Source organism: Dendropsophus ebraccatus, chromosome 6 (assembly GCF_027789765.1).
Source record: "Dendropsophus ebraccatus isolate aDenEbr1 chromosome 6, aDenEbr1.pat, whole genome shotgun sequence".
NCBI lineage: Eukaryota > Metazoa > Chordata > Amphibia > Anura > Hylidae > Dendropsophus > Dendropsophus ebraccatus.
Window position 1 is genome coordinate 31,159,926 of NC_091459.1, and position 26,714 is coordinate 31,186,639.

General features: G+C 40.1%; 1 protein-coding gene across 1 annotated transcript in view; it reads right to left on the minus strand.

Annotated features, from left to right (window-relative positions):
* The window catches only part of MMS22L (MMS22 like, DNA repair protein), a 60,168-nt gene that overhangs the window by 30,462 nt on the left and 2,992 nt on the right, over nt 1-26,714 (minus strand). Inside the window, exons 2-13 of the mRNA XM_069974184.1 lie at nt 25,318-25,443; nt 22,126-22,178; nt 21,481-21,568; nt 17,337-17,514; nt 14,979-15,072; nt 13,507-13,637; nt 11,732-11,845; nt 10,233-10,412; nt 6,477-6,539; nt 6,247-6,366; nt 3,559-3,785; nt 2,725-3,234 (exon numbers count right to left, since the gene is read on the minus strand). Coding sequence (XP_069830285.1) covers nt 2,725-3,234; nt 3,559-3,785; nt 6,247-6,366; nt 6,477-6,539; nt 10,233-10,412; nt 11,732-11,845; nt 13,507-13,637; nt 14,979-15,072; nt 17,337-17,514; nt 21,481-21,568; nt 22,126-22,178; nt 25,318-25,443 — 1,884 coding nt within the window. The remainder of the gene's footprint in view (nt 1-2,724; nt 3,235-3,558; nt 3,786-6,246; nt 6,367-6,476; nt 6,540-10,232; nt 10,413-11,731; nt 11,846-13,506; nt 13,638-14,978; nt 15,073-17,336; nt 17,515-21,480; nt 21,569-22,125; nt 22,179-25,317; nt 25,444-26,714) is intronic.

The following is a 26,714-nucleotide window of genomic DNA, read 5'->3' on the forward strand; positions in this document are numbered from 1 at the left end:
CATCTGACACACAGAAAAAAAACACAGGGAATATTCCAAAAGAAATTAGAAACCCTTGTAATTTCTAAAAAGGAGAATATATCATAGGTTAAACTTTACATAGAAGACAAAAGTCGGCTACCTTACGGTACATATTCACAGTAAGCAGGACACGCACCTAGGCGTCCGTCGTTAATGATCTGCCACAATAGAACACGTGGGTTACTGCTGTATTGGAAACACTTTGTCACCTTGAGAAAACCACATAAAAATATTAGACTGGAATTTTCTCAATGCTTATGCATCCTGAAGCCCTGAATTACGAGATATAGCAGCTGAATTACCGCAGCCATACAAAAGGAAGATCTACAGTATGCAGTCATATGCCAGTATTAAAAAAAAAAAAAAAAAATTATATATATATGTTACATACACACAGTGGTACCTTGGTTTAAGAGTAACTTGTATTAAGTATATCAAATGGAAATCCCGGCACTCACCATATTCATCTCATAATTTTATTTGGTTCAAAACCGTAACAGTGTGAAACAGCAGAAGGTGTTTCGGCTATATGCCTTTGTTAACTGCCTTGTGGCAGTTGACAAAGGCATATAGCCGAAACGCGTTCTGCTGTTTCACACTGTTACGGTTTTGAACCAAATAAAATTATGAGATGAATATGGTGAGTGCCGGGATTTCCATTCGATATACTACTTTGGGACTACACTCCTTTCCTCGTGCACCACCAGCTTGCACGGAGTGCCGCTCTGATCCTTCTCCGTAAATTGTATTAAGAGCATTTTGCAAGAAGAGCTCACAGATTTTCAAAATTGTGACTTGGTTTAAGAGCATTGCTTTGGTTTAAGAGCTCCCTGTACTGGGTGGGAGGGGAGCGGGGGACGGACATAGTCTGTATAGCGGGGTCTACAGCCCTGTACTCTGACCCAGGAAGTCTCTCTCACCTTCCAAATCATAGCAGATCCACCTCAGACTGGGGCTTGCATCAGGGGACAGGACTGTGGAGATAATTCTAGCCTGTTGTACTACGCTACTGCATTATGGGGATCTGCAGCTCCATCCTGTACCTCCAAACTTTTTTTTTTTTAAGGTTTATGCCCTTACTATACATTATACTCCACATGCTGATTGCTATACTGTACAGTAACTTATAATATGACAGATTCAGCTGTTTCTGTTTGTTTCATTTGTTTTACATGTTATTCAGAAAAAAAAAAAAAAATTATTAGTTTGGGTGTGGAACAAATTTACATGATTTCCTATGTCCCGGAACGAATTATGCTCGTAATCTATGGCACCACTGTATATGGGGTGAGTCTGAGAATTGGTGAAAAAAAAAAAAAAAAAAAAAATCTGCAATGCTTTACTTTCTGCGGATTACCTTTCCTCGTTGTCAGGCGCGACTCATAATAAGTTCAATAGTTGCTAAGTGCAGATCCACTCTAGTCCAGACCACACTTAAATGTCTACATCTACTTGCTATTAACAAGCATTGGCTTCTCAATGTACTCAAAAATATTAAGGTCTCTGCACAGCACCAATATGGGGCCATGCAAAGAAACAAGCGAGCAACGACCAGTGAGATCTGCGCTCCTTTGCGGTACTTTCAGAAGGCACAATTAAATTGTGCAGCCATTTAAATAAATTGATATTGGCCACACATCCCAATAAATGCGCAAAATCTTGAAACCGCACAAAAGATCCGATTAGCTGACAAGCCAGAGTTTTCCTGCTTTTCAGCCGAGTGCTGGAACTTTGACACTGTTGATAATGGGCCTGTGTAAAAGGGGCTTTAAATGGGTACTGTCCTTAAAATGTAAAACAGAGGATGTAAAATAATGTTTGCAATTTACATTAATAACAAATCTTTTTTTTTCTCTTTGTTATCATGCTTTAGAATTAAGTTATACTTACTTAAAATCCAGGTTCAGTCTCCTAAAGGCAGCTTTCTAGTCTGCTGGTTGGGGAAAAAAAGAAAAGGGACCAAACACAGGAAGTCCAGGCCAATACAATCAATTGCCTTCTCTGTGAGCGCAGATGACCAGCACTCTGTGTTCAGTCTCTTTTCTTCAACCAGCACAAGACTAAAAATGTACCTTCAGGACCTGGATACAAGTAAGTATAGCTCTGTTTTACAGCATGATAACTAAAAAAAAATTAACGTAAATTACAAACATGCTTTATATCACTTCCCTTGTTGATTTAGGTTTTGAAAGTAGTTCTAATGACAGGTACACTTTAGCTAAATGGGAAAATCTGCACTGCAGTGCATCTATGAACATACCCAAAATCAGATAAAGTGTCACTGTCATTTAAAAAAAAAAAAAAAAAACTTGACATGTCTGACATATGAAAAGTTTTGATTGGTCCAGGTCTGAGTGTTTAGATCTGTATCAAATCAGGAGACTGAGCGCGAGAGGATGTGCTGACCTGTGGTCCGATTCATTCTGTGTTAGGGGGGAAAAAAAGTCAGGCTTATAATAAAGCCCGACTCTTTATTATTACACAAGGCGGGGAGAGGACACGCTGCAGTCCGGGTCTGAACACTAAGACCAGGAGCGATCAATATGTTTAACATAACAATGGTTTTTACAAAACGACAGGTAGACTTCAATTTTATAATACCTTAATAACAAAAATCAAAACACTGCATGTGATAGATACACATACATAAGCTGAAACTATAGTAAAGTCTGAATGTAGTAAGAACTATACATATAGACATACCTTAGTCTCGCAATTGCCGTCTGAAGAAAATGAAGAACCGCACTTAACTCTGACTCCCGACAAGCAGGCAGCAACATACTAAAGCCATCGTTGAGTAGTTTTTCTTCTGAAAGTTGTAGAAAGCAGCTCGTCTCAAACACTTCTTGGACGCTATCAACATATGTGGAAAGCAGGGCCCAATGTGTATGTTTCTGGCCATAGTCTCCTTTAGAAACTAAGAACTCTTTGGCGGTTTCCCGAAAATTGTGAGACAGTTTTTCAGCCAAAACACTTATATCCATGTTTTTCTCAACATAAATAAGTATGAATGCAAAATTCCCTCTCCAAACTAGAGCCTGCTGAGCAGGACTAAGATTAGAAGGGACTAGAAAATGTAAAAGGTCTAAAACACGGTTTGTGACATCTTCTGTCTCTGCTAAAGTAGCAAGTAACAGAAAAAGCGTAAAAAAGTTTTGCAAGCCAACTTCTGTCAGCTCCTGCATCTTCCTTTGATGGAACTTGGAGTAGATTCTGTCAAAGTGTAGAAAATAATAATTTAGGTTTGTGATTCTTAACATCCCCCCTCCAGAAAATATATTTTTTTTTCCTTTAAAAGACAAAACACTCATAAGAAAAAAAAACAAAAAAAAACAACAACAAATTCATGAGCTATAGATATTCAGATTGAAATTAGATGCCAAAATGTATAAGTAGAAATAGAATAGATCAGTTCATTCTAAACTGCTTATTTTTATTTTTTTTTACAAATGTGTTCCAGCAGATTATATTTAAAAATTAAAAATTAGAGGGAGCAGTAATACCAACTAAACAGGTGAGCAAAAGACTGAAAATTACCTTCCTTTAATTTGCTTCCAAGGATGTGCACCAATAGTATTTTTGGCCTTTTTCATTAGACGGGCCAGGATCCGTAAGAAAATAAGGTAGCTGTTATCAGACTTGTACAAGTCAGGACTCTGTTCATCAGAACAGCAGCTTTTCACGACCTCCAGCATAGAAAAAGGTGTTTTACAGACACTGGCTAATGGTTTTATTCCGAGCCAGGATATAGTAAATAAACTGTTCTAAAACACAAAAATAGAGGAAAGATAACATAGAAATTCTAAAACAATAAAAAAAAATTAAACTTAAAAAAGAAAACGCTTTCTCTCTACATATCAAAGTGGTCAACATGTAAGACAGATTGCATGCATTCTAAAAGGTAGACTTTCAATTCTAAAGCTTATGTCTATGTAGCTGCGTGTGGTACTGCTGCTCTTCCCTACTGGGAATGAAGTGTCCCATAAGATGCATAGTCCCAGATATAAATGGCAGCGTACACAATACTGCAGTATATATCCTGTGATCCTTCAGCAGGCATCTTTTTTTTCCTGCTAGTCAGTTGGATCACTGCAGGTCACAGACTAATCGTCTTAAAGGGTACTCCGGGAAGGCTCAATTTTCAGGCATCGGAAGTCTGATGTCACAGCACATGGCACGGTTGCGGTCCAACACAGATACTGTATACTATGCCACAACGTCTTGCATCGGACTGTGCCTCCTTCCTCTTTAAAGACAGTTCTGTGCCGTATTCTCGAAGATCCAGCTATGTTCAGATACAGTGCATAACCAAATATGACTAAAATGTACACTAAGACGGCAGATATTTCATGTATAGAAAATAAAGCAGTAATATAGTCCAAAATAATTTTTATTTTCAATGCTCACATGTCTTGCAGTATGCTGGTGTATTTTTTGTGGGGCATTTATATCATTTTGTGCCACTGTGCTTTTTTTTTTACTGTGTATTTAGGGCATTGGATGCCTTCTTTTTGGTTGTGCACTGCTACCATCTGTCCATCGCAGTTTTAAGTAGAGTGCATGCTATATGTCTAATAAAATTTTGGAGACTAAGGGGCATTCACACATTCCTTAAGTACAGTCTGTGCTCGGAAGATGTACTACGTCCCAGAATCCTGGAACTCCCTGCATTATGTATCATTGCAAAACTGTTTAAATGTTTTCGCTGCTTAAAGGGGTTGTCCAGCGAAAATCTATTTCTTTCAAATCAACTGATATCAGAAAGTTATATAGATTTGTAATTTACTTCTAATAAAAATTCTCAAGTCTTCCCATATTTATAAGCTACTATAAGTCATGCAGGAAATGTTTTATTTTCAGTCTGACACAGTGCTCTCTGCTGACATCTCTGGCCGAGACAGGAACTGTCCAGAGCAGGAGAGGTTTTCTATGGGGATTCATAAAAAACAGAGAGTTCCTGTCTCGGCCAGAGATGTCAGCAGAGAGCACTGTGTCAGACTGAAAATAAAACATTTCCTGCATGACTTATAGTAGCTTATAAATATGGGAAGACTTGAGAATTTTTAATAGAAGTAAATTACAAATCTATAGAACTTTCTGATATCAGTTGATTTGAAAGAAAGATTTTCGCTGGATAAGCTCTTTTACTGATACTGTACTGCACAGGCTGTAAAAAATAGGTGATCCACAACTATTATTTCATGGGCATTGCAAGCATTTGGTAAAAAGGACAGCTCAGGAGTGGTAAAAGGTTGCCCTACTATTAAAGTTATAGTGGAAGTTATATAGGAATAGAAAACAAAGCTAATTTCTTCCAAAAAACAACACCAATGCTATCCTTACACTGTGGGTGATATTGCAACTTGTCTCCAATTGCATCAATAGAACAGAGCTGCAATACCCAACACAACCCAAGGACTGTCACAGTACCATTTGTGAAAGAAATGAGCTGTGCTTCTCTCATCTTCGATAACCGCTTTAAGACAAGCGGATAAGGAATATGTTTTTAAGTACTGCCATTTATCCAAACTTCTGATAAGTCGTCCAGACACAAAAGTTTAGCTCGCTCCGGGTCTCATAACTAGTGATCGCTCAGGACTAAGAGGGTAAAAGGACAACTCAGCCCAAAATATAGTTTTTGATATGTTTTACAAACAAACAAACAAACAAACAGTGATGTCACAAATCCTGTGTACTGTATATACCTAAAGTGTCCAGTAGGGAGCAAAGTATAGTGTAGAAATTACATGTAAAAATAAGAAGGAGCAAGGGAATGGCAGCATATCAGAGGCATTTATAGCTGGAGGGGTCCTGGAGGGACATGGGGGACAACTGATGGGGGACATTACGCGTTGCTTGAAAAAGGTTTCATTGAGAAACTGAAACGTTGTATTGCACATAATGGGTGAATAAATTTACTTGCTTTATTCACTATAGCTGGAGTGCCGCCTCATCGCTACGTTGTTTAGAATACCAGTTTAAATAAATGACAGTACCACTTTAATGGTGGGACACCCTCTTTAATACTCCATTTATTGCAACACTGGAGAGACAACACATTTTTAAATGACAAACGCCCAGTTTGTTAGGAATTGTTAGAGGAGAGCTCTGTAAAGAGATAGGACATTGGTATAAAAGTTGCTAAACCCATTTTCAGAATATCTTATAACCACAATTCATGTTACATTTGTGTTCTTTATACAACATAAAATTAATAATTCTTACCAAATGTTTACTGTAATACTCCCACAGTATAGTGGCTACTGTTAGATTTGGTTCCCAGAGGTCACATAAGGACAAACAGCACTGTAGATACATTCGAAGCTGGTCCTCTAGGATTCCATTCTTAAAATAGTAGAAACACAATAGTACAATTTGAACAAATTATAGATATTTTTTAACATATTCTGAACCCTTTTAGACCCAATTGCAGCACATAGTAATCGATAGCATACCTGCATATTACTAGATTTCTTTAAAAGGTCTTCTACAAGCTTCCAATTTGATGTTATTTCAACCTGTTAAAATATGTACAAACATGAAAAAAAATAAAATTTTTTAAGAAAAGTAACTGAAGTTGGTCCCTTATTTACGGTCAGGTAAGCCGCTTAAAAAGTCCACAACCCCCAAATGTCAGGACAATTGTGTACCTTTGGCTGAATAATAGTTAAAGCGTAACTGTCATACTTTTTTTTATTGCAGAAATCAGTAGTATAAGTGATTTTAAGAAACTCTGTAATAGGTAATAGGTATCAGCCAAAAAAGCCTCCTTCTGTACTCAAGAAGCAATCTCCCAGCCTCCCCCCGACTTCTAATCTATGCATTATCAGGCAAACACGTCTTCATTACAGAGAAGCCAGTGAAGACGGGCTCTGCTCTCTCCATTGTAAGCCTATGAAGGGGGGAGGGGCCGAGGGAGCAGGAAGAGGTGACATGAAGGTCAGCTGTTTGTAGACTCTCTGGGCACCTAAACCGCAGGATTCTGGGGTCAGAAAAGTCAGTGCTTATCTATGAACTTACTGAGAGAAGATTGCAGGGTGTTGTGCTGTGCAAGACTGCTCCGTGCTCAGTCACTCCTAACAGCCCCTCCCCTCTCCATAGCCACATAATGGACACAGAAATCCTGCTTCTTCTGAAGTGAGGGGGGAGGCTGGGAGATTGCTTTTTCAGTCCAGAAGGAAACTCTTTTGGATTATAAAACCTATTACAGAGTTTCTTAAAATCGCTTGTACTGTTGATATTTAATGTTTTAAAAAAAAATGACCCTGAAATGACAGTTACGCTTTAAGGCTTTGAAATTTTCAAGAATACTAGTTTCTGCTCTCTATTTATAGGTATAGAGAATAAGGTTTTTCTTTTCTTAGGAATTATGTTATATTATATGGATCTTGTCTGTTTGTTCAGCGGAAAGACTGTCTTTATTTGAGTTGCCTCAGTTTTTTATATACTTGTAAAATTAATAAAAGATTAGAATTAAAAAAAAAAAAAAAAAAAAGTCCACATCCCAAAATGCTGCTTTTCTCTGTATTTCGAGCCTTGGCCTTAAAGTGTAATTGTCATTTATATATCATTTTCAGAAATCAAATATCAATAGTAAAAGTGATTTTAAGTAACTCTGTAATAGGTTTTATTAAGCAAAAATTTTCCTTCTGTAATCAAAAGGCTGTTTTACTACCTACCCCCTCACCTCAAAAGAAGCAGGATTTCTGAGTCCATTATGCTCTATGGAGAAAGGCGATGGAGGGGAGAAAAGGCAGCCCTGCAAACATTGCAATCTTCTCTCACCAAGCTCCCAGATAAGCACTGACCTTTCTGACATGTGAATCCAGTGTTTTATGTGCTCAGACAGTCTCCAAACTGTAAAGCTGCTTGCCTGCTCTCCCTGTTCACTCATCCCCCTCAGCCGCTCCCCCCTCCATAGGTTATAATGGACACAGCAGAACCAGTCTTCACTTTGCTCCTCCTCTGTGGGGGAGGCTTTTTTGCCTTATAAAACCTATTACAGAGTCTCTTAAAATTGCTTGTACTACTTCTGCAAAAAAAAAAAATTCAATGGAGTTACACTTTAATCTATGACCAGGTTAGTCCACACTAACCTTGTGGTATGCTGTGATAGCACTAGAGACCATAAAGGCATCGGTCCAATTCCTTTTTCAAACCACTGGTCCATTTCTGTTATAGGTAGATCAACATTAATATGCAAATTTGCTATTTTATTGTGCTGCTATGTCCACCCACGGTATCACAGCGTGTTGGGAGTTCAGCACCCCGACTGGAGTGACTGTGGTGTCAGACAGGCATAGCAGAAGCGCTCTAAGTTGGCGTTTGGAACGCACTCCCAATATATGAGCCCTTTACCTTCACAAGATATGGCTTTTAGGTCCTTTCTTATAATGTATGCATATAATTCTTTTGTCTTCTCTACACTCCTTCCATTGGTGTCCTGTGGCCCTATTATTTTTTTGAGACATGGTTTATTACTAGATTATTACCAGTTCCAGCTTTAAGGACAATGTGTGCTGTTCATGACGAGTTCCAGCTTAAGGGTACGTTCACACTTACCGGATCCGCAGCGTATTTTCTGCTGCGGATCCGCAGCAGATTTCATTCAAATAACTGAACACAGCATCAAATCTGCAGCAGATCTGCTGCGGATCCTGTAGGTGTGAACGCACCCTTAAGTAGATTATGTATTTAATATGGGATTTTTCTACTGCATATGGTGAGCGACGTCCTTCCGGTCGGTGTCGCCCACACGGCGCATGCTCAGACCCAATGCCAGACGAGGCAGTCATGTGACTGGGTCCGATCACGTGACACTGGTGAGTGGCGCCGCGGCATGAAGTCACCATGGAGGGACGGTGCTTCCCTGTCTGCAGTATCCCCGAGCCTGCCCGATGTATGTATACCCACATGGGTTTATTTGTTTATAATTTTGTTGTTAGTAGGAGCACCTGGGTGGATAGGAATCTAATTAGATGAATGCCAATATTTTATATGTACAGATTGCCGTGTTATACAATCAGTTTTGCATGTCACTTAGGACCTAGGTCCTCTTATATGATTGCAAAAAAAACACTGCAGAGACACCATCACGTGTCTCGACGTCAGTGAACTAGCCCGACCTTCCTCCGGGAAGGAACAACCAAGCCAAGGAATGTGTCCAATTAAGGAAACCACCTAAGCAAGGTATCCATCCACAGACAGCTGTTTCGGGGTTTTTGCCCCTCATCAGTGTGGAGTAGGATTCTGGCTAGTGGGAGCAATGACTAGTAAGTGCATGCAAAAGGACGCTGGTTGACCTCAGGGAGATCAACCAAAACACCGCAGAGACACCATCACGTGTCTTATATGATTGCACATTTTTTTCACATGTACCAGTGTGGCACTTGATATTTTGATATTCTGAAGTAATTGCTTTATCACTGATTGATTACCCACAATGATTATACTGTGTGCTATATATACCTCGTTTGCACTGTGTGTTGTACCACTGCTTGAGAAAGGCTAACAAAGCCGAAACATTGCACTCTGATGTGTTAAAATAAACCTGGATACCTTTTTTTTGGATGTGCCATCTTCTGCTCTGTTATGTCCACCCAGCCACTTCGGGGAAAAAATACCCCATTCTCAATATTCATGAATGGCCTCCTTAGTGACATTTCTGTTACTGTGCATGTGCACGATCTTGAAGTCCATTACACACTAACGTGACTGATGAGGATGTTTATTAAAAAACGTTTTTCCCATAGTGTCTGGGAGATTGAAGCAGTGCACTGGAAGGCTAGGGAATGCACCCAATTCACATAACTGCTAATTTGGATATTATTTACTCAAATATTTAAACAAAAAAAAGGGCTGATGCATTCAGAGCTCCAGGATGGGGGTAAGCGTCACACTCTCTCAGAATAGGTAAACTCCAGGATTAGTACGGACACCATAGCATTAGATTGTTCTGCTGGTCATTCATGTAGCAGCCTGTGATGCACATGCTATGGCGTGAATGACAAGCTAAACAATCTAATGCTATGGAGTTCATGGAAGACGGCAAATGCACAAATGTAAAGATATGACTAGCCAGTGAACACTGTCTTTTTTGGGACAATCTAGAAACCTGCAAAAGTGCAGCTAAAAAATCTGTAGGGGATGAAAAGGTGATGGACGGGAGTAACGGCTGTGGGGGGAAAAGGAAAAGGAAAACAAACACTCACATGCTCTTCTGCAATGCCATTTCGATCTAGTAGATACAATGGTGCAAAATGTGAAATTAACCACCAGCAGAATCCCAAAGGATCTTTACATTGCACCACACTACAAATGGGATGTGCTCCATTTCCAGTGGATCCCTGAAGAAAGTGCCCCATCAAAGAACTGGTTACAGTCCAGAAACTCTACAAAAAAAAATTAAATAAAAATAAACAAAACAATTAACTATCTAGCTGCAAAACTGTTTTCAACTTATATTATGGTTGGCCAAAACCATTCACCAGGACTACTAGAAAATCATCCCTGTCAATAAATGGCCATTGCCAACCACAGCCAAAATCAAAAAGCCATGTCATCATTATTTTTTTTTTTTTACGTCATGCCGCACGTCCACCGACACCCATACCATACAGATGGATGTCGTCATTGATAGTATCTAACAACATACCTCCTTAAAAGTGGTTATCCAGCCTAATGAGCTCCCCTTTAACCATCAAATTAGGATTGGAAAAAGCCTTCCACATGTTGTCATGTTTTTGGTGTATATTTGAAATGCATGTTAAAGTATCACCGTTGTTTCATTTTTTTTCAAAGGCGATTTTAAGAAACGTTGTAAATTGGTTTATTAGGCGAATATGGCATTTTTTGCATTCATAATATATCCCGGTGATGTAGCTGTAAATGAACTCTTTGCTGTCCTCTTTTGGTGCCTCATGCCCCTCCACCCCTCCCCTCTCCATAGAGAACCATGAAGACAAAGTTTCTTAAAATAGCCTGTACTATTGATTTCTGAAAAAAAAAAAAAAAAATGAAACGACAGTGACACTTAAGTGTACCTATTAGGGTTCAGGTGCTGAGACCATCACCGATTGCTAGAACGAAGGAGCGGACTCTTGCACTCCCACCTTCATCTCCGCTTGTATTGCTAAAGTATCAGTGGACAGAATTATAATGGAGTCCATGGAACTTCCGGTAATCATATCTACCAGAAGTTCTACAGACTTCATTACGATTCAGTTTACTGATGAAGGGATTGAGCATACGCTGCTGAGCGTGTCTGTCCCTTAATTCTAGCGTTCAGCAAGGGTTTGGCACCCGGTCCCCCATCGATACAAACCTCTGACATGTCAAAAGTTTATTTAAACGATAGGTACACTAAATAAATCTTATTAGTGTTGCCAATTTATTTTATTCTTGTGGGGCTGCATAAAACACAAACATGCTATTCTTACTTAATCATGTTCTCCAAGGGTTCTCTCCTGTGACTCCTTCGGGTTCTTGGTTCCCACCACCACTTTCGAGGTGGACTCATCTTAGCAATGACAGCCTGCTCAGCAAATCCCTAATTAAAGTGGGACAGTGCCGCATCCAGTGATTGGCTGAGGTAGCCATCACTGCAAGACAAGTCCATCTACACATGTGTAGATTTTTGCAAAAATGGCGGTGTAGTGCTATTACAAGGTTAAAATAGGAAAATACTATTTCTTACAATAGTGACCCTTACCTCTGAAGAAGATCCTTTACTTCTATGATCAAGAAGTTGAATAAGTAAAGTCCACATCTCCTTAATACATAGACATGGGTAAATATGAACGCTCAAAGCTTCTGATGGTCGCATCTAGTAAACAAAGCATATCATTGTTATATATCCCTGCCAATCAGGCTTTATAACAGTTGTTTTTTTCTTCAACTTATGGATCACACATGTATAAGTTATAAGATATACCATAAAAAAAAAAAAAAAATACTCTTTCACCTCCACCTTTCATTGTCTCTTTTCCAAACCTGCAGAAAATACAGTATATAAAGGGGCAGCACTCAGAAAAACATTTGTATCTCTTTATGGTATAAAAACATTGGTCGCAGCATCGTCAGTTTTCACAAAGGATGGTTAAAGAGAACCAATCATGGACTAAAGTGATTTTTTTTTATTCCATAATTAGATGTAAATGATTTTACCAACATTTGTAAAAAAAATAAATTTTACAGCTTTGTTTTTTAAAATATTCACGTTTTACTTTCCTGCCTCGCGCCGGCTCTTTTCAAAAGAAAACTACCATCATGCAAAGCGTCAGCAAGGCCGGGCGGCCGCCATCTTGATGACGTCACTTGCGTTCCACCGCTGGAACGCAAGTTACGTCTTCAAGATGGCGGCCGCCCGGCCTAGCTACACCAAAGAAGCGGATTAGGTAAAGTATAAGACTGTAAAGGCAGTCTGTATTTTTATAAAGTCTATTTATGAAGATACAGACTGCCTTTGCAGTCTGTATCTTATGCCTTACCTACTACTCCGTGCCGGTGCAGCAGGGCCGGCGCAGCCATCTTGATGACGTCACTTGCGTTCCAGCGGTGGAATGCAAGGACCTAATCAAGATGGTGGCGCCTGCCCTGCTGCACCGGCACAAACTAGTAGGTAAGGCATAAGATACAGACTGCAAAGGCAGTCTGTATCTTCATAAATAGACTTCATGAAGATACAGACTGCCTTTACAGTCTGTATCTTGTACTTTACCTAATCTTCTGTTTCTGTGTGAGGGCGCCGCCATCTTGATGATGTAACTTGCGTTCCAGCGATGGAACGCAAATGACGTCATCAAGATGGCGGCACCCCGCCTTGCTTACACAGAAACGAAAGAGTAGGTAAGGCATAAGATACAGACTGCAAAGGCAGTCTGTATCTTTATAGATAGACTTAGGGAAAGATACTTTAATATTAGGGACAGTGAAATTTAGATGATTGGTTCTCTTTAAGGATATGTTTCAACTTTGGAAACATACCTGGGCAAATACGGCCGCAAATAACGATCATGATAATAATTAGCGTCTATGTTACCAGACGGCTGCCTTCCCCAAAGTGGAAACGTAGCCTTGAGCTGCGCACGCACACACACACACACACACACACACACACCATTTGTAATCTTTTGCCAATGAAAACTGTCAATGACTAGTAAAACATTTTCAAGAATGAAGCTATACCCCTTTTTGTAAACAGGTCAGGTTTATCAGGAAAGTTACATCTAACAGATAAAAATAAAATAAAAGTGAGTCAATTTGTAGGGTTTTGTTTTAGTTTTTACTAGTGACAACACTTTGTTTATCCCCCACCCCATTGTCTCTCATTAATGCCCCTTTGATATGGGGCAGTAGAGATCACCCAACTTCAACTTATTCAACGGTTTCTAAAATAGTCAATACTGGACCCTGCTTTCTCTTTTTGCCGATAAATACAAATAATGTGATGTTCCCTATAAGTAAAGCCTGCTAAGAACAAAGTACCTTGGAATACTTAGTAGCTGCAAGAGCAATAAGACTGCACAAGAGGTTTTCACAGTGCTCTTCAAACAAGCTCACGTTGGTTAAGTTTTCTCCAATCAGATTTATATACTGATGAGCATAAACAATTTGACCTACGTAAGAGAATTAAACAATTAACATGTAACATAATAGGGCAAAAAAAATAAATTCAAAGCACTGGGCACTTGGTCTCTATCGGCTTCGTACAGGTAGAGGCTGATATTTTTTCTTCTTTGAAAAATAGCTTAAGATCAGCAAGATTAGATGGAAGTGTCTGTGAACAGCAAATTTCAAGTCTTGCCACAGATTCTTAATGGGATTAAGGTCTGGACTTTGGCTGGGCCATTCTGATTTAATGTAAAACATACTATTGTAGATCTGGCTGTATGTTTAGGGTCGTTGCCCTGCTGATAGGGGCTCTAAAAGACTGTGACTGAGGTTCACCTAACAGGTTGTCCTCCAGGATTGCCCTGTATTTAGCTCCATCCATCTTCCCATCACCTCTCGCTAGCTTCCCTGTCCCGGCTGAAGAAAAGCATCCCCACAGCATGAAGCTGCTACCACCATGTTTCATGGTGGAAATGGAGTGTCTAGGGAGGTGTGCAGTGTTAGTTTTCCGCCAAACATAGCATTTTGTATTTAGGCCAAAAAATTCAGAAGCTATTATTGTTTAAGAACAAATTTATTAGTGTAGACAGTGTCAGTAGTGTGCAGCGGTGTATACATGGTTACTGTGATTGTTTTATTCCCCCATTGGGGGAGTTCCCACTGTGTTTTTGCAGTCTAACGGATCGTTTTTTAATGGTTATTTTTAACTCAAAGAAAAACTAACTAATGTACTAAAATGTGATTTTCCATTTACATTTGGTACTGACTCAGTATAGATGAGGATGGCTTGGCCTATCTCCCTACCTTTTCACTGCAATCGCACCACCTAGCTTTTGTATCTTTTTGTTCTCTAAATAAGCTTTATACATACAGCGCTTGTTCTGTAACAGGTCAGAGATTTTAATTTTTTTTTCCTGAAAACAATGAGCAGCCTCACCTTAGTGTCCATCTCTAATATTACATTGCTATGCTGGATTCCTGCAAATACTGGAAGAAATACTGACCCTACTGTATTGTAATTTGAATTATCTCCTGGGTTCTTTCTACCTAGTTCAAATATAGATGCTTATGGTGTTGTAATTCTCTGAAATCCATGCTGTTCAATTTGATGATTATATGACTGTGTTCACATCCTGATCATAGGACTTTGACACACTTGTACGTTTCTACTGTCTGTTCTCTACTCTAGAGTATGTTCACACAATGTTTTTTATGGCCGTATATTCAGTTTTTAAGGCCGTATTTTCACCTCAAAAAACGGTGTGAACATACCCACATACTTCAATTTCATTCTTGCTATACAAAGCATATTTCGTAAAAATAAGTAAATAAACAAACCAACCAACCTTGCATCTTTTCCCCCAAAATCTGCAGGATTTCCAAAATAGACCAGTGTATATCCAGGTGAAGATGAAGCAAATGCCAGGAAGCTGGTAAAACCTATTTAAAAAAAAAAAAATAAAAAATTATTTCTGTACTTCCCCTAAAAGCGCTCGGTGCTGCAGCCCCTTAGGCTAGGCGGCTCTGTCATTAAAGCACAGCACATATCCGTACAGTTCCCCCGCTCCCAGTAGAATATGAGCATATCAGAGACTCCGGTACAGGCCTTCCACGTCAGTGTTTTGCGCGGAAAGATATATGTCTGTTCAGCTCATAATCACCCTGTGTATCAGGGCTTTTATCCTAAAGGTGCCCATCCTTCAAGACAGAGCCTTTTAATGCACAAAAGTCCGGGTCAAATTAATGCAATGTTCCTCCCCGCCTTCTAAGAGCCATAGCGCTTTTATTTTTCCACCTACAGGGCTGGTTGGGGTGTCATTTTGTTGCGCCATGATCTCTAGTTTTTACTAATATCACATTGGTGTAACAGAAAAATTGTGATCACTTATAAAAAATTTTCTGACATAAAATATAAAAAAAAAAAAAAAAAAAAATCAGCAGTCCTGTTCCCCCCCCCCCCCCCCCATTTACGCTGTTCATCGTGCGAGAATAATAATGTAATATCTTAAAGGGGTAGTGTGGCGCTAAGAAATTATTCACAAAATAACACACATTACAAAGTTATACGGCCGCGTCATCAGCTGCTTAGCCGCGATTGGCTGAGCATAAGTGTGCTCAGCCAATTGCGGCTGAGCACAGTTATGACGTGGCAGAGGGGGGCCGGCATGAGCGGGTCGGCTGGCCTCCAGAAGATGACGTCTTTGACTAGATTACACTTCCGGGTACACGGGCGGGGGTCGGGGAACACGGGAAGGGGGCCATTCACATACATAACATACATTACAAAGTTTTATAACTTTGTAATGTGTGTTATTTTGTGAATAATTTCTTAGCGCCGCACTACCCCTTTAATAGTTCGGACAATTCCGCACGCTATGATATATATGTTTGTTTATTTTATTTTTTAAAAATATTTTTATAATGGGCAAGGGGGTATATTAAACTTTTATTGGGGGGAGGAAGGGGGGGGGTGTATAAGGTTTTTTTTAATACTTTTAAAAAACTCCCCCCCATTTTTTCACTGTAAATTATGCAATCATTAGATTGCATATAAAAGGTCTATGCTATGCCATAGCATAGATCAGTGTTATCGGCAATCTATTTATAGAGCCTGCCTGAGAGCAGACTCTATACATGGATCGCTGATCCGACAGGACGGAGGTAAGAGGCTTACCCCCGCCTGTCGGCACATGCGATCAGGGCCATGCTGCGGAGGTCCCAATCCCTCAGTGACAGATGCTTGATCTGTCACTGAGTACCTTAAACGCCGCGATCGCTATAGATCACGTCGTTTAAGGGGTTAATAAGACGCCACTGCGGGATCGCAGCTGCCTCTCATCACCGCCGGCCCGGACACTGATGTGAGCGGATCGCTCTTAGTGCAGCGATCCCGCTCACATCAGGAAGCCCCCGTCAGTTACATGAACATATATATATTACACACACACATTTCTACTGCACGGGGTATGTGCAGTAGGAACATGTATATATACAGATTACTGACGGGAAGGGGTTAAAGAACTGATTGCCAAATCATTCCTCGGCCGTCAGATATCTTTCCCGCTCTCCACATACACATGAATGTGGCTGAACTTTCATGTATTTTCTATGGGGAGATGTAAGCCACAGCCAAACTGCTCTGGCAGCAGCTTATTGCCCCCAAAATAAGAGGGTCAGGTGGCAGAAATCCATCACAGGTCTTCATTGAACATTATCTGTCATACGAGAGTCCCCCTACTATACTTGCAGCCGAACCCACCAGTGGCAGTGGGTTCAGCTAACTTTAGTATAAGGCCCTGTTCCCACTGAGCAAGAGTAGCGGAATTCCGCGACTGAATTGTTCGCCGCGGAATGCCATTAGCCTCCCGCTCATAATGGGAGTCTAAGGGAGGCGCACGCTCCTGCTCTGTACGCGCTGAAGAATGAACATGTTAATTCTTCAGCGTGTACAGAGCAGGAGCGCGCGCCTCCCATAGACTCCCATTATGAGCGGGAGGCTAAAGGCATTCCGCGGCGGACAATTCCGTCACGGAATTCTGCTACTTTTGCTCAGTGGGAACGGGGCCTAAGGTGTATACGCACCTTAACTCAGGCAATCCATGCATTCAGTAGTGGATACCATTTCTCCCACCTGCTAACTACACCCAGGAATAGTGCATAACACCAGTGTTAGCCTTGATTCAAGAAAGACATCTTGAACGAACCTTGCCATGATGCTGAATAGAAAATGCTCCAAGAACATTGTTTGGGAGATCACACAAACTTCCTATGTACAAACTTAGCCCATGTAGCTCTTCAATCAGTTTGGAGGGAAGCTCAGCATCCAATTCCTCATATGGATGAGCTAGTGACCCTTCAGAGTGACTTGAGGAATCTAGAAACCTAAACAAAACAAAAAACATTCACATCAATTGTGGTGATATCCCTAAAGAAGCTCTATAATAATGTAAATGTATGCTACAAAATCTTGTGGTAAAAAAAACAAACAAACACAACAACAAACACCACAACAACAACCACAAACACAACAACAACAACAAACACAACCACAACAACACCTCGGTTTTGGAACTTAATTAGTTCCGGAAGATAGTTTAAGAACAGAGCAGTTTGAGAACTGAGCAGTGTCTTCCCATAGGAAATAATATAAATGTGTTTAATTGGTTCCAGCACCCACCAATAATTACCTACAGTACACATATTACATTGAAAAGTGCATAGTTTAATTTCTACAGTACAATACAGAACACTATACTGTACAGTACATTATACACAAGAAACAAAACCAGCAATTATAGTACAGTAGTCACTAACTCCTCACTCATCCTTTGCTGTATAGAGTCCCCCCTCCCATCCCAGCACTGTAACGGATAGGAGATGGTGGTGGACTGACTTACTACTACTGTACTGTATATGCACTTCAGCAGTCTTATACAGTGCTGTACTGTATGTGAAGCCTCACCAGTGCTAAACTTACCACATACTACCCACCATCCACACTCGCAAAAACGTTGAGATACTGAGTACTTCAAGACTGGGGGCTCGAAAAGTGTTTGAAAACCAAGCAGAGTTTGAGAACCAAAGTAAACTTTCCTTGAAAATATAGTTTGAGTTCCAAACAGTTCGAAAACTGAGCAGTTTGAGAACCAAGGTACCACTGTAAATAAATAAAATATAAATTACAGTGGTACTTTGGTTTAAGAGTAACTTGGTTTAAGAGCTCACAGTTTTTCAAAGCATTGCTTTGGTTTAAGAGTTCCCTGTACTGAGTGGGAGCGCGAGTGGAGGAAGGGCATGGTCTGCATAGCGGGGTCTACAAACCTGTACTCTGACCCAGGAAGTCTCCCTCACCTTCCAAATCATAGCAGATCCACTTCAGGCTGGGGCTCACATCAGGGGACAGGACTGTGGAGGTAATCTCTCCATAGCTGTATCCCCTCTCTCCCTGGACAGAGAGTGCTGCATGTACTGTATGTGCCCACATCTGCCCTGCTCATTCCCTTGTGTTTCCCATCCTCTCCATTACCGTACAGTAACTTATAATACCATATATTCTGCTGTTTCTGAATGTTTGTTTCATTTGTTTTACATGTTATTCAGAATAATAAATTATTTTTGGGGTGTGGAACCAATTGTCTGCATTTCTATGATTTCTTATAGGAAAATTTGCTTTGGTTTAAGAGTGGATTTGGATTACAAGCACAGTCCCGGAACGAATTATGCTCGTAATCCAAGGCACACACTGTGTGTGTATGAATTTGGATGCTTTTCATGTTGATAACAGCTGCAAGTATGTACTGTTTATTTACAATGAGGGATGGGCCATTAATCAAATTAATTTGGCCTTAAAGTGTCACTGTCGTTATCACATTCAAAGCCTAAATCAACAGTAGATGTGATATAAAGCAAGTTTGCAATTTAAATTCATTTTTATTAGTTATCATGGAAAACACGGCACTTCCTGTGTTCGGACTTTTTTTTCCTTTTCCAAAGAGTCTAAAACACATCAAGTCCTGTGTTTCCCAGGTCATCTGCTCAGTAACAGAGAAGGCAGTCATGTAATTAATGGACCTATTGAGTTATGACTCATGTATTTGGTCTCTATTTTTTTCTCGTTATTTAACAATTTTTATTGTAAAAAAAAAAAAAAAAAAAAACTTTTCAAGAATACAAGAGTACTGCACTGCAACACATCAATGAGAACACAATAGATGTGGTGAATAGAATATGACAAAATCACATTTATAATAAATTTGCAGTAGAAAACAGCAACCATAGAAACTCAAAGTCGTTTGAACATGTGCAGTTGGTTAATAAACAGTCTTTTTTTTTCTTTTTTTTTTAAACCAAGACTAAAAAGTTGCCTTCAAGAGACTGGACCTGGAGCTCTTGTAAGTACAGCTTTGTTTTACAGCATGATAGCTAAAATAAATAATGAATGTATATTTCAATAAAAGCTCTATTTCACATATATTGTTGGGTTTAGATTTTGAAAGCTATAACAAAAGTGACACTAACTTGGAAATCGATTATTTTATTTATTTAAAGAGAACCAATCATGGGCGGAAATAAACTTCATGAAGATACAGACTGCCTTTGCAGTCTGTATCTTATACTTTACCTACTCCTCTGTAGCGGTGCAGTAAAGCCGGACGCCATCTTGATTACGTCCCTTGCGTTCCAGCGTTGGAACGCACCACTGTGACGTCATCAAGATGGCCGCCCCCGGCCTTACTTCTCCGCTATACTGGATTAGGTAAAAGCATAAGATACAGACTGCACAGGCAGTCTGTATCTTCAGGAATAGACTTAGGGACAGAGAATCTTTTATTATAGGGACAGTTAATTTCAGGTGATTGGTTCTCTTTAAAAAAAAAAAAAAAAATCACAAATTCGAATTTCCCAAAAAACTTACAAATCAAGATGTTATTTTTTTGGCCATATCACACACACCACACATTTTCCCCCCTGAACAGAACTATAACTTGTAATGAGAATTGATTGGAGATAGGTACAGGACAGAGATGTCAGTCTGATAGCTGGGGCTTAAGTGGCACCTTAGTGCAGTTAGGACTTCCTAAATAAAGAGACATTCGTTTAAGTCTGGGGGTGTAAAGAGCAGCCACTAGGGACTGCCCAGAAGACTGGAATTTCTGTTACCAGACAGGGTTAAAACTAGGATTCCTCAGCATTTCACTGTAAATTACACATCATTGTAAGAGAACGTATCACCGTTTCATGCTCTGTGGTTTGGGCAGCATGAAACGGATAATAGGTTCCCTTCAATCCTCTTTCAGTTTTGTCACATTTTAGAACATTTGTAGGGGAAGCGAGATGGAAAATTAGTAACTGCCTTTTATTTCTTATAGGGTTCAGAGTAGTACAAAATTGTCTTTATTCTGCAGGTTATAATGATTCTGACGATACCCAATTTATATATTTTTTTTACTTTTTAATTTATTTTAGGGTGCGTGAAAAAAAAAAAAAAAAATCTGTCTGTGTAACTACACCATTACACGCGCAACCTCTTGTGTGGCACTTTTCCCCCCACAATTAACAAAATAATAGGTATCGCTGCATTCATAATGACCTGTAATAAATAAATAAATAATATATATATATATATATATATATATATATATATATATATATATATATATATATATATATATTTCTTATTTATTTATTTTTTTTCCCTCTCTACATTTTGGAAATAAAGAGCTTAATTGGAAATGGTAATATTTTCCCGATAAAACATGATCTGACCTGCCAATGCAATCACTGACCACAACAAAATGGACCTATAAGCACTCCTTGCCTGCATGTTCTAGCAATCAGATGCAAGTGCCTGTGAAATAATTCTGGAGCATCTTTTCTTATAGGTCTGTAATGTGCTGATCCTCTGTTATTCTTACTAGGCATGTAAGACTGAATACCCAGGTGGGTGTTACCTATTGGGGGAGTGCCCTATACAGTCTAACACTATCCAATCAGAGTTGACAGTGCTAGACTGTTGGGAAACACCACTGGAAATAAATGAAATTTTACCTCTCAGTTTTTAAAAGCTCTTTGAAAAAAACAAAAACAAACAGCAAACGGACAGCTACTCCACTTTCTTCAGCTCAAGCCACTGAAAGTGTTAAAAGTGCAGACAAGGAAGAGAACCAAGCACAACGCATACTTTCAAGCTAGTCTTGAAATCATTTCCTATTTGCTCCTTACCCTCATCTATTATTAAAAGATAAGAGAAAAAACAAAAACACAAAGCTGTAAATACACCATTGCACCGATATGTAGGTATTTTGTATGTTCAAGATGAAGTAATTAATATTACAAGAAAGTGCTTACCTGTATAAAAATACTTTTACATAGTGTAAAAACTTTGTGCACTGATTTCGGATTTCTTCAGCCTCATTGTGGATGTTATTCACTTGTCCTTGATAAAGAAAATGCATCAGAATATAACATTATTTTTCAACATCTAGAGTGTGTTTTTGTTTAGTATTATTTAATAGTCGCATGAGAATATATAATACGATCAAATTATAGACAGGAGGAAAAAAAAGAAAGAAAAATCACAGAACTACATCTGTACTGTGGAATTACAGTATATACATTCCACCATGTATAAATCTACCCCAATGGGATCGTGTATCATAGGGGTATTTATTAACCATGTGGCAGATTGGCTGCTCCTGTCATTGCATATTACATTACTGCATACTGCCAGGAGATAGTTATAATCACACTAATCACACCAATCTAAATATATTATCAACTTGAGTTTTACAACTAAACCAAGCAAGTGTTCAATGGCTTTTCCTATCCGACAATGTTATACTCTATCAACAGGATGGGGGAGGGAGGTCAAACTGCTTGGGCCCCATGTCTCCTGTTAGAATGGGAGCATGCTTACAGAATAATTTCACCATTTTAATGTTTACAAAGAAATAATGGCGCTTTTCAATAATAAGTGGTGAAAAAAAAACTTACCAAAGTCAAATGAAATTGGCTGTAATAAATCTTCAAGTGCATTTATTTTTTGCCTTAAAAGAAAAAAAAAAAAAGTTACATTACTACAGAGGAAAGAGTTAGGCATAACCATATAATGGTTAATAATCACTAAAGGCATTAATCTATTGCAGCAATTTTATTTTTTTATTTTTTTTAATATATATATATATATATATATATATACATACAGTGGTACCTTGGTTTAAGAGTAACTTGGTTTAAGAGCGTTTTGGTTTAAGAGATCACAGTTTTTCAAAATTATGACTTGGTTTAAGAGCATTGCTTTGGTTTAAGAGCTCCCTGTACTGGGTGGAAGCGCGAGTGGAGGAGGGGCATGGTCTGTATAACGGGGTCTACAGCACTGTACTCTGACCCAGAAAGACTCCCTCACCTTACAAATCATAGCAGATCCACTTCAGGCTGGGGCTTACATCAGGGGACAGGACTGTGGAGGTAATATCTTCATAGCTGTAACCCCGGACAGAGAGCGCTGCATGTATTTGAGTCTCTGTCCGCCCTTGTGTTACCCATCCTCTCCATTACTGTACAGTAACTTATAATATCACATATTCTGCTGCTTCTGAATGTTTGTTTCATCTATTTTACATGTTATTCAGAATAATAAATCATTATTTTTGGGGTATGCAACCAATTGTTTGAATATCAATGATTTCTTATGGGAAAATTTGCTTTGGTTTAAGAGTGGATTTGGATTACAAGCATGGTCTCGGAACGAATTATGCTCGTAACCTCCCTGAGCGCCCCTGCTGACTGCAGCTCCGCTACTTCCAAGATAAACTTTGTCTTGGAAGTAGCCGTCACTCCCGAGACCAGTTGGTCTTGGAAGTAACAGAGCCGCAGTCAGTGGGACAAAGGGGAGCACAGAGAGGACAGCATAAGGTGCTTATTATGTTTACCAAGAATGGAGCAATATATAAAAAAATGTCAACACTGGATAATCCCTTTAAAAAGGCACACATACACTAGTGTTTATGCTTTTCTGAAAATAGCTTTCTAGTATTTTTGGAAAATACGCTTTATTCTTAAAAAGAGTCTAATTCCATGAATATAACTGTTAGTATTTTATTGTCCTTGTTATGGTTCACACACTATATATCTATATCTATAATGAACAGAGATAAGCGAACCTCAAGCACACTCGGATGCAGCATTCAATGAGTGGTGGCTGAAGAATTTGAATTCAGCCCTAGGGAGCCCTAAAAAAAAACATAAAACCAGACATAGGCCACGTTCACATGCTTTAAGACAGCGGCCGTTCTGTGCAGTTGTTTGTGAAGTTCACACCGGCCAGTACTGTGCCCGCACAAAATTGACATGTCAATTTTTTGTGCGTCCGCACTGAATCCCGGCCGGAGTGTACGCAGTGTGTAAACACTTGGTCCGGGATTCCATAGAGTTCAATGCGATCGGCCAGTGTCATTAAATAAGGGCTGTTGTTGCAAACCTGCAACAACGGCAGTTGTTTAAAGGACAACTCCCACAAAAAATTTTTTTTGCTCATTTAACACACATTACAAAGTTATATAACTTTGTAATGTGGTTAAATACCCGGCCTGGCCCCCTTCCCCCACTTTCGGACCCCCGACCCCCACCCCGGAAGTTAAGGAATGTATACATTACCTATTACGATCGTCACGGTCCTCTTCTCCGGGGCGGCATCTGGTGACGACGACGTCAGAGCCGAGGGGCGGTCCGGGTCTTCTTCCTCCTCGGCGTCTTCATGCAAAGTGAATGGGGATGAAAAGGCTGCTGGTGCACATGCGCACCAGCAGCCTTTTCATTGGCTGGAGCGCATCACATGGCTTCCAGCTTGCTCAGCCCTGATTGGCTGAGCTTGCTGGAAGCCATGTGATGCGCTCCAGCCAATGAAAAGGCTGCCGGTGCGCAAGCGCACTGGCAGCCTTTTCCATCCCCTGGACCCGGAAGTTGGAGACATCGCTGGATGGCGGACGGCGGCGACGGAGAGGCGGACGGTGGGCGAATCGAGTGGCGATCGTCACCGGAGAGATGGTGAGTATGGTGTCTGTGTTTTGTTTTTTTTTGGGGTCCCGCGGGAGTTGTCCTTTAATGAAAATATAGATTGTGTGAACGTGGGCAAAGGCTGTATCCATGTTTTCCAGGCAGCCTTAGGCCTGCATCCAATTTCTTCAGCCACTGCCAATAAAGTGCTGCACGCTCGGGTTAGGCCGGACCAAAGTGTGCTCAAGGTTCTCTTATCTCTTCTAATGAATGAAATTATTATTTGGAATGTTTAGGTTATGTCACTATTGATTTACTTTTCTCAAGTAACCTTAGAGGTACTCCTATTGTACTCTGTTAAAACATGCAAAGATGGATGCTTCTTAGTTTCTTCTAACTCTGGGATAGTTATTTTTTTTATGCTTCACGCAGGCCTAATGTCTGCAATCCCATCAGGATTTCCTATAAATGTATGTGCAATAAACATTGTAGTACCACGTAACCTTCTGTGTGTTGTTACGGGTCGACTTTAGAAGAGTGTATCTCAGAAGGATGTCACTTGGTTTACATATAACGTTAAAAAAATTACAAACCAGAAAATAGAAACAGATAAGAGGGGAAAAAAGTACATTTCAATATCTTAATACTTAATTAATCTAGGTGATACATCCCCTTTAAGGCTTTTTTCACATTACGTAAGTTATGTAATAATCACGGCAGTTGTTGCCGATTTGCAACAGCGGTCGTGATTACTACGTCGCTTACGAAGTGCGGCCATCTATGAAATCCCATCTGGAGTGACTACACATAGTACGCACTCTGGCCGGGATCTCTAGCGGCGATGCAAAGAACTGACATGTCAGTTTTCTGTGGTCGCTATTCATTGAATAGAGGCCGCAGAAAACTTCTCAGTTTACACAATGGAGCGTGCGGCTCCGGCCGCATGCTCCATTGTGAGCGGCGGGGAATTCAGATGCTGGCGCACACTGATGCGCCCGCATCCAACGGCAGTGAAGATCATCCAGTGACTGCAGTAACGGCCCGGATGATCTTCTCTGACACCGACTGTTCCGTGACCCGGCCGGGTCACGGAGCGGCTGGTGTTTTACTACGTGGGAACATGGCCCAAGTGTGGAAAACCACATAAAACACATACTTAATTCTGCAATAGATACACAAAAAAAAGTCTACCTGAGCAATCCAAATAGGAGATTGGTTGATTCTACAAGAGCAGTTTCAGTCACCCATTGAAAGCCAAAAATCTCTACTGTGTCGGTTTCATAGTCAGTCGGAGATGGATCAAGCTTCAACAAGAGCCTAGATGAAAAGTAAATTCACAAAAACATAGGCCCAGATTTATCTGTGTAAAATAAAAACTGATATAATTTGCTGAGAGCAACCGATTACAGCTCAGCTTTCACTTTACCTGTGATAGGATACGAAACCCGAGCTGTGTTGTTTGGCCAAAACTCCACCAGTTTCTCCATAAATACAGATTGATAAATCGTAGCTATAATAATTGTTAAAACAGATGCTTGACTTACAAGAATACATATAAACAAGTGTAGCTAGCGATACAGAGCAGGCGGACATATCGGTAATGTATACTTACTTGTTCCCATTCCCCTACTGCTGCTGAATCCCAGGTTGCCCACTTTGCACCGCTTCCTGTATTTTCATAACATACAATGACGTTGTGCTCCCAATGGAAATGACAGCTCAGCATAGACCCTATACTGAGCGGCCATTTCCTATGGGAGCATAACATTGGATCTTCTATAAAAAACACAGGCCGCAATGCAGAGCGAAAGGCCCGGGATCTGGCGGCAACAAGGGAACAGGCCAGGTAAGTATACATTTCGACATGTTCCCTGCAGACCCGCCAGCCTGGCCAGGTATTACTCTTTAAGGCAGTGTAGAATAGCCTGAATCAGGAGATATAACTCTTATGTCAATCTGCCACTACAGCGCTGAGCTATAAGCTTTAGAAGTTTTATAACAATTAGGAGTTAAAGGCCATGGGGCATTTCCCTGGGCTGCAAAAAAACAGCAAAATCCACTAAGGCCACGTTTACCCATTCTGTGCGCGGAACACGAACGTGGAATGCCTGTAAACCTTCTAAGGCTTATATCACAGCGCTGACAGATTGATATAGGAGTATTAATTTCTGATTTAGGGTAAGAAGATGTATAGTACACTAAGCACAAAGAAGCAGAGAGGACCTGGGAAAAGGAGTCATCAGAATTGTGTCAGTGGGGGATAAGGACAGGCGAGTATGGGTTATTTTTTTGTCAGCAACCATGTGGATTTCCAAAAAGTCATCTTCAATTAAGGGGGCATTCACACATCCGCAAATTTGCAGACGGGGAAGGAATAAAATGGATTTGTTCCCCACCCAGCGTCAATATCATGCAGGCAGTGAGGAAACGCTTTGAATGGCCATGGCTGGGTCACTACAGTGCCGCAGCGATTCAAAGAGTTTCCCCGCTGTCAGCATGATACGGCACATCATACCGGGAAGGGACCAAAGCCATTACATTCCTTCCGTAACATTCGCAAATTTGTGGACGTGTGAATGCCCCCTTAA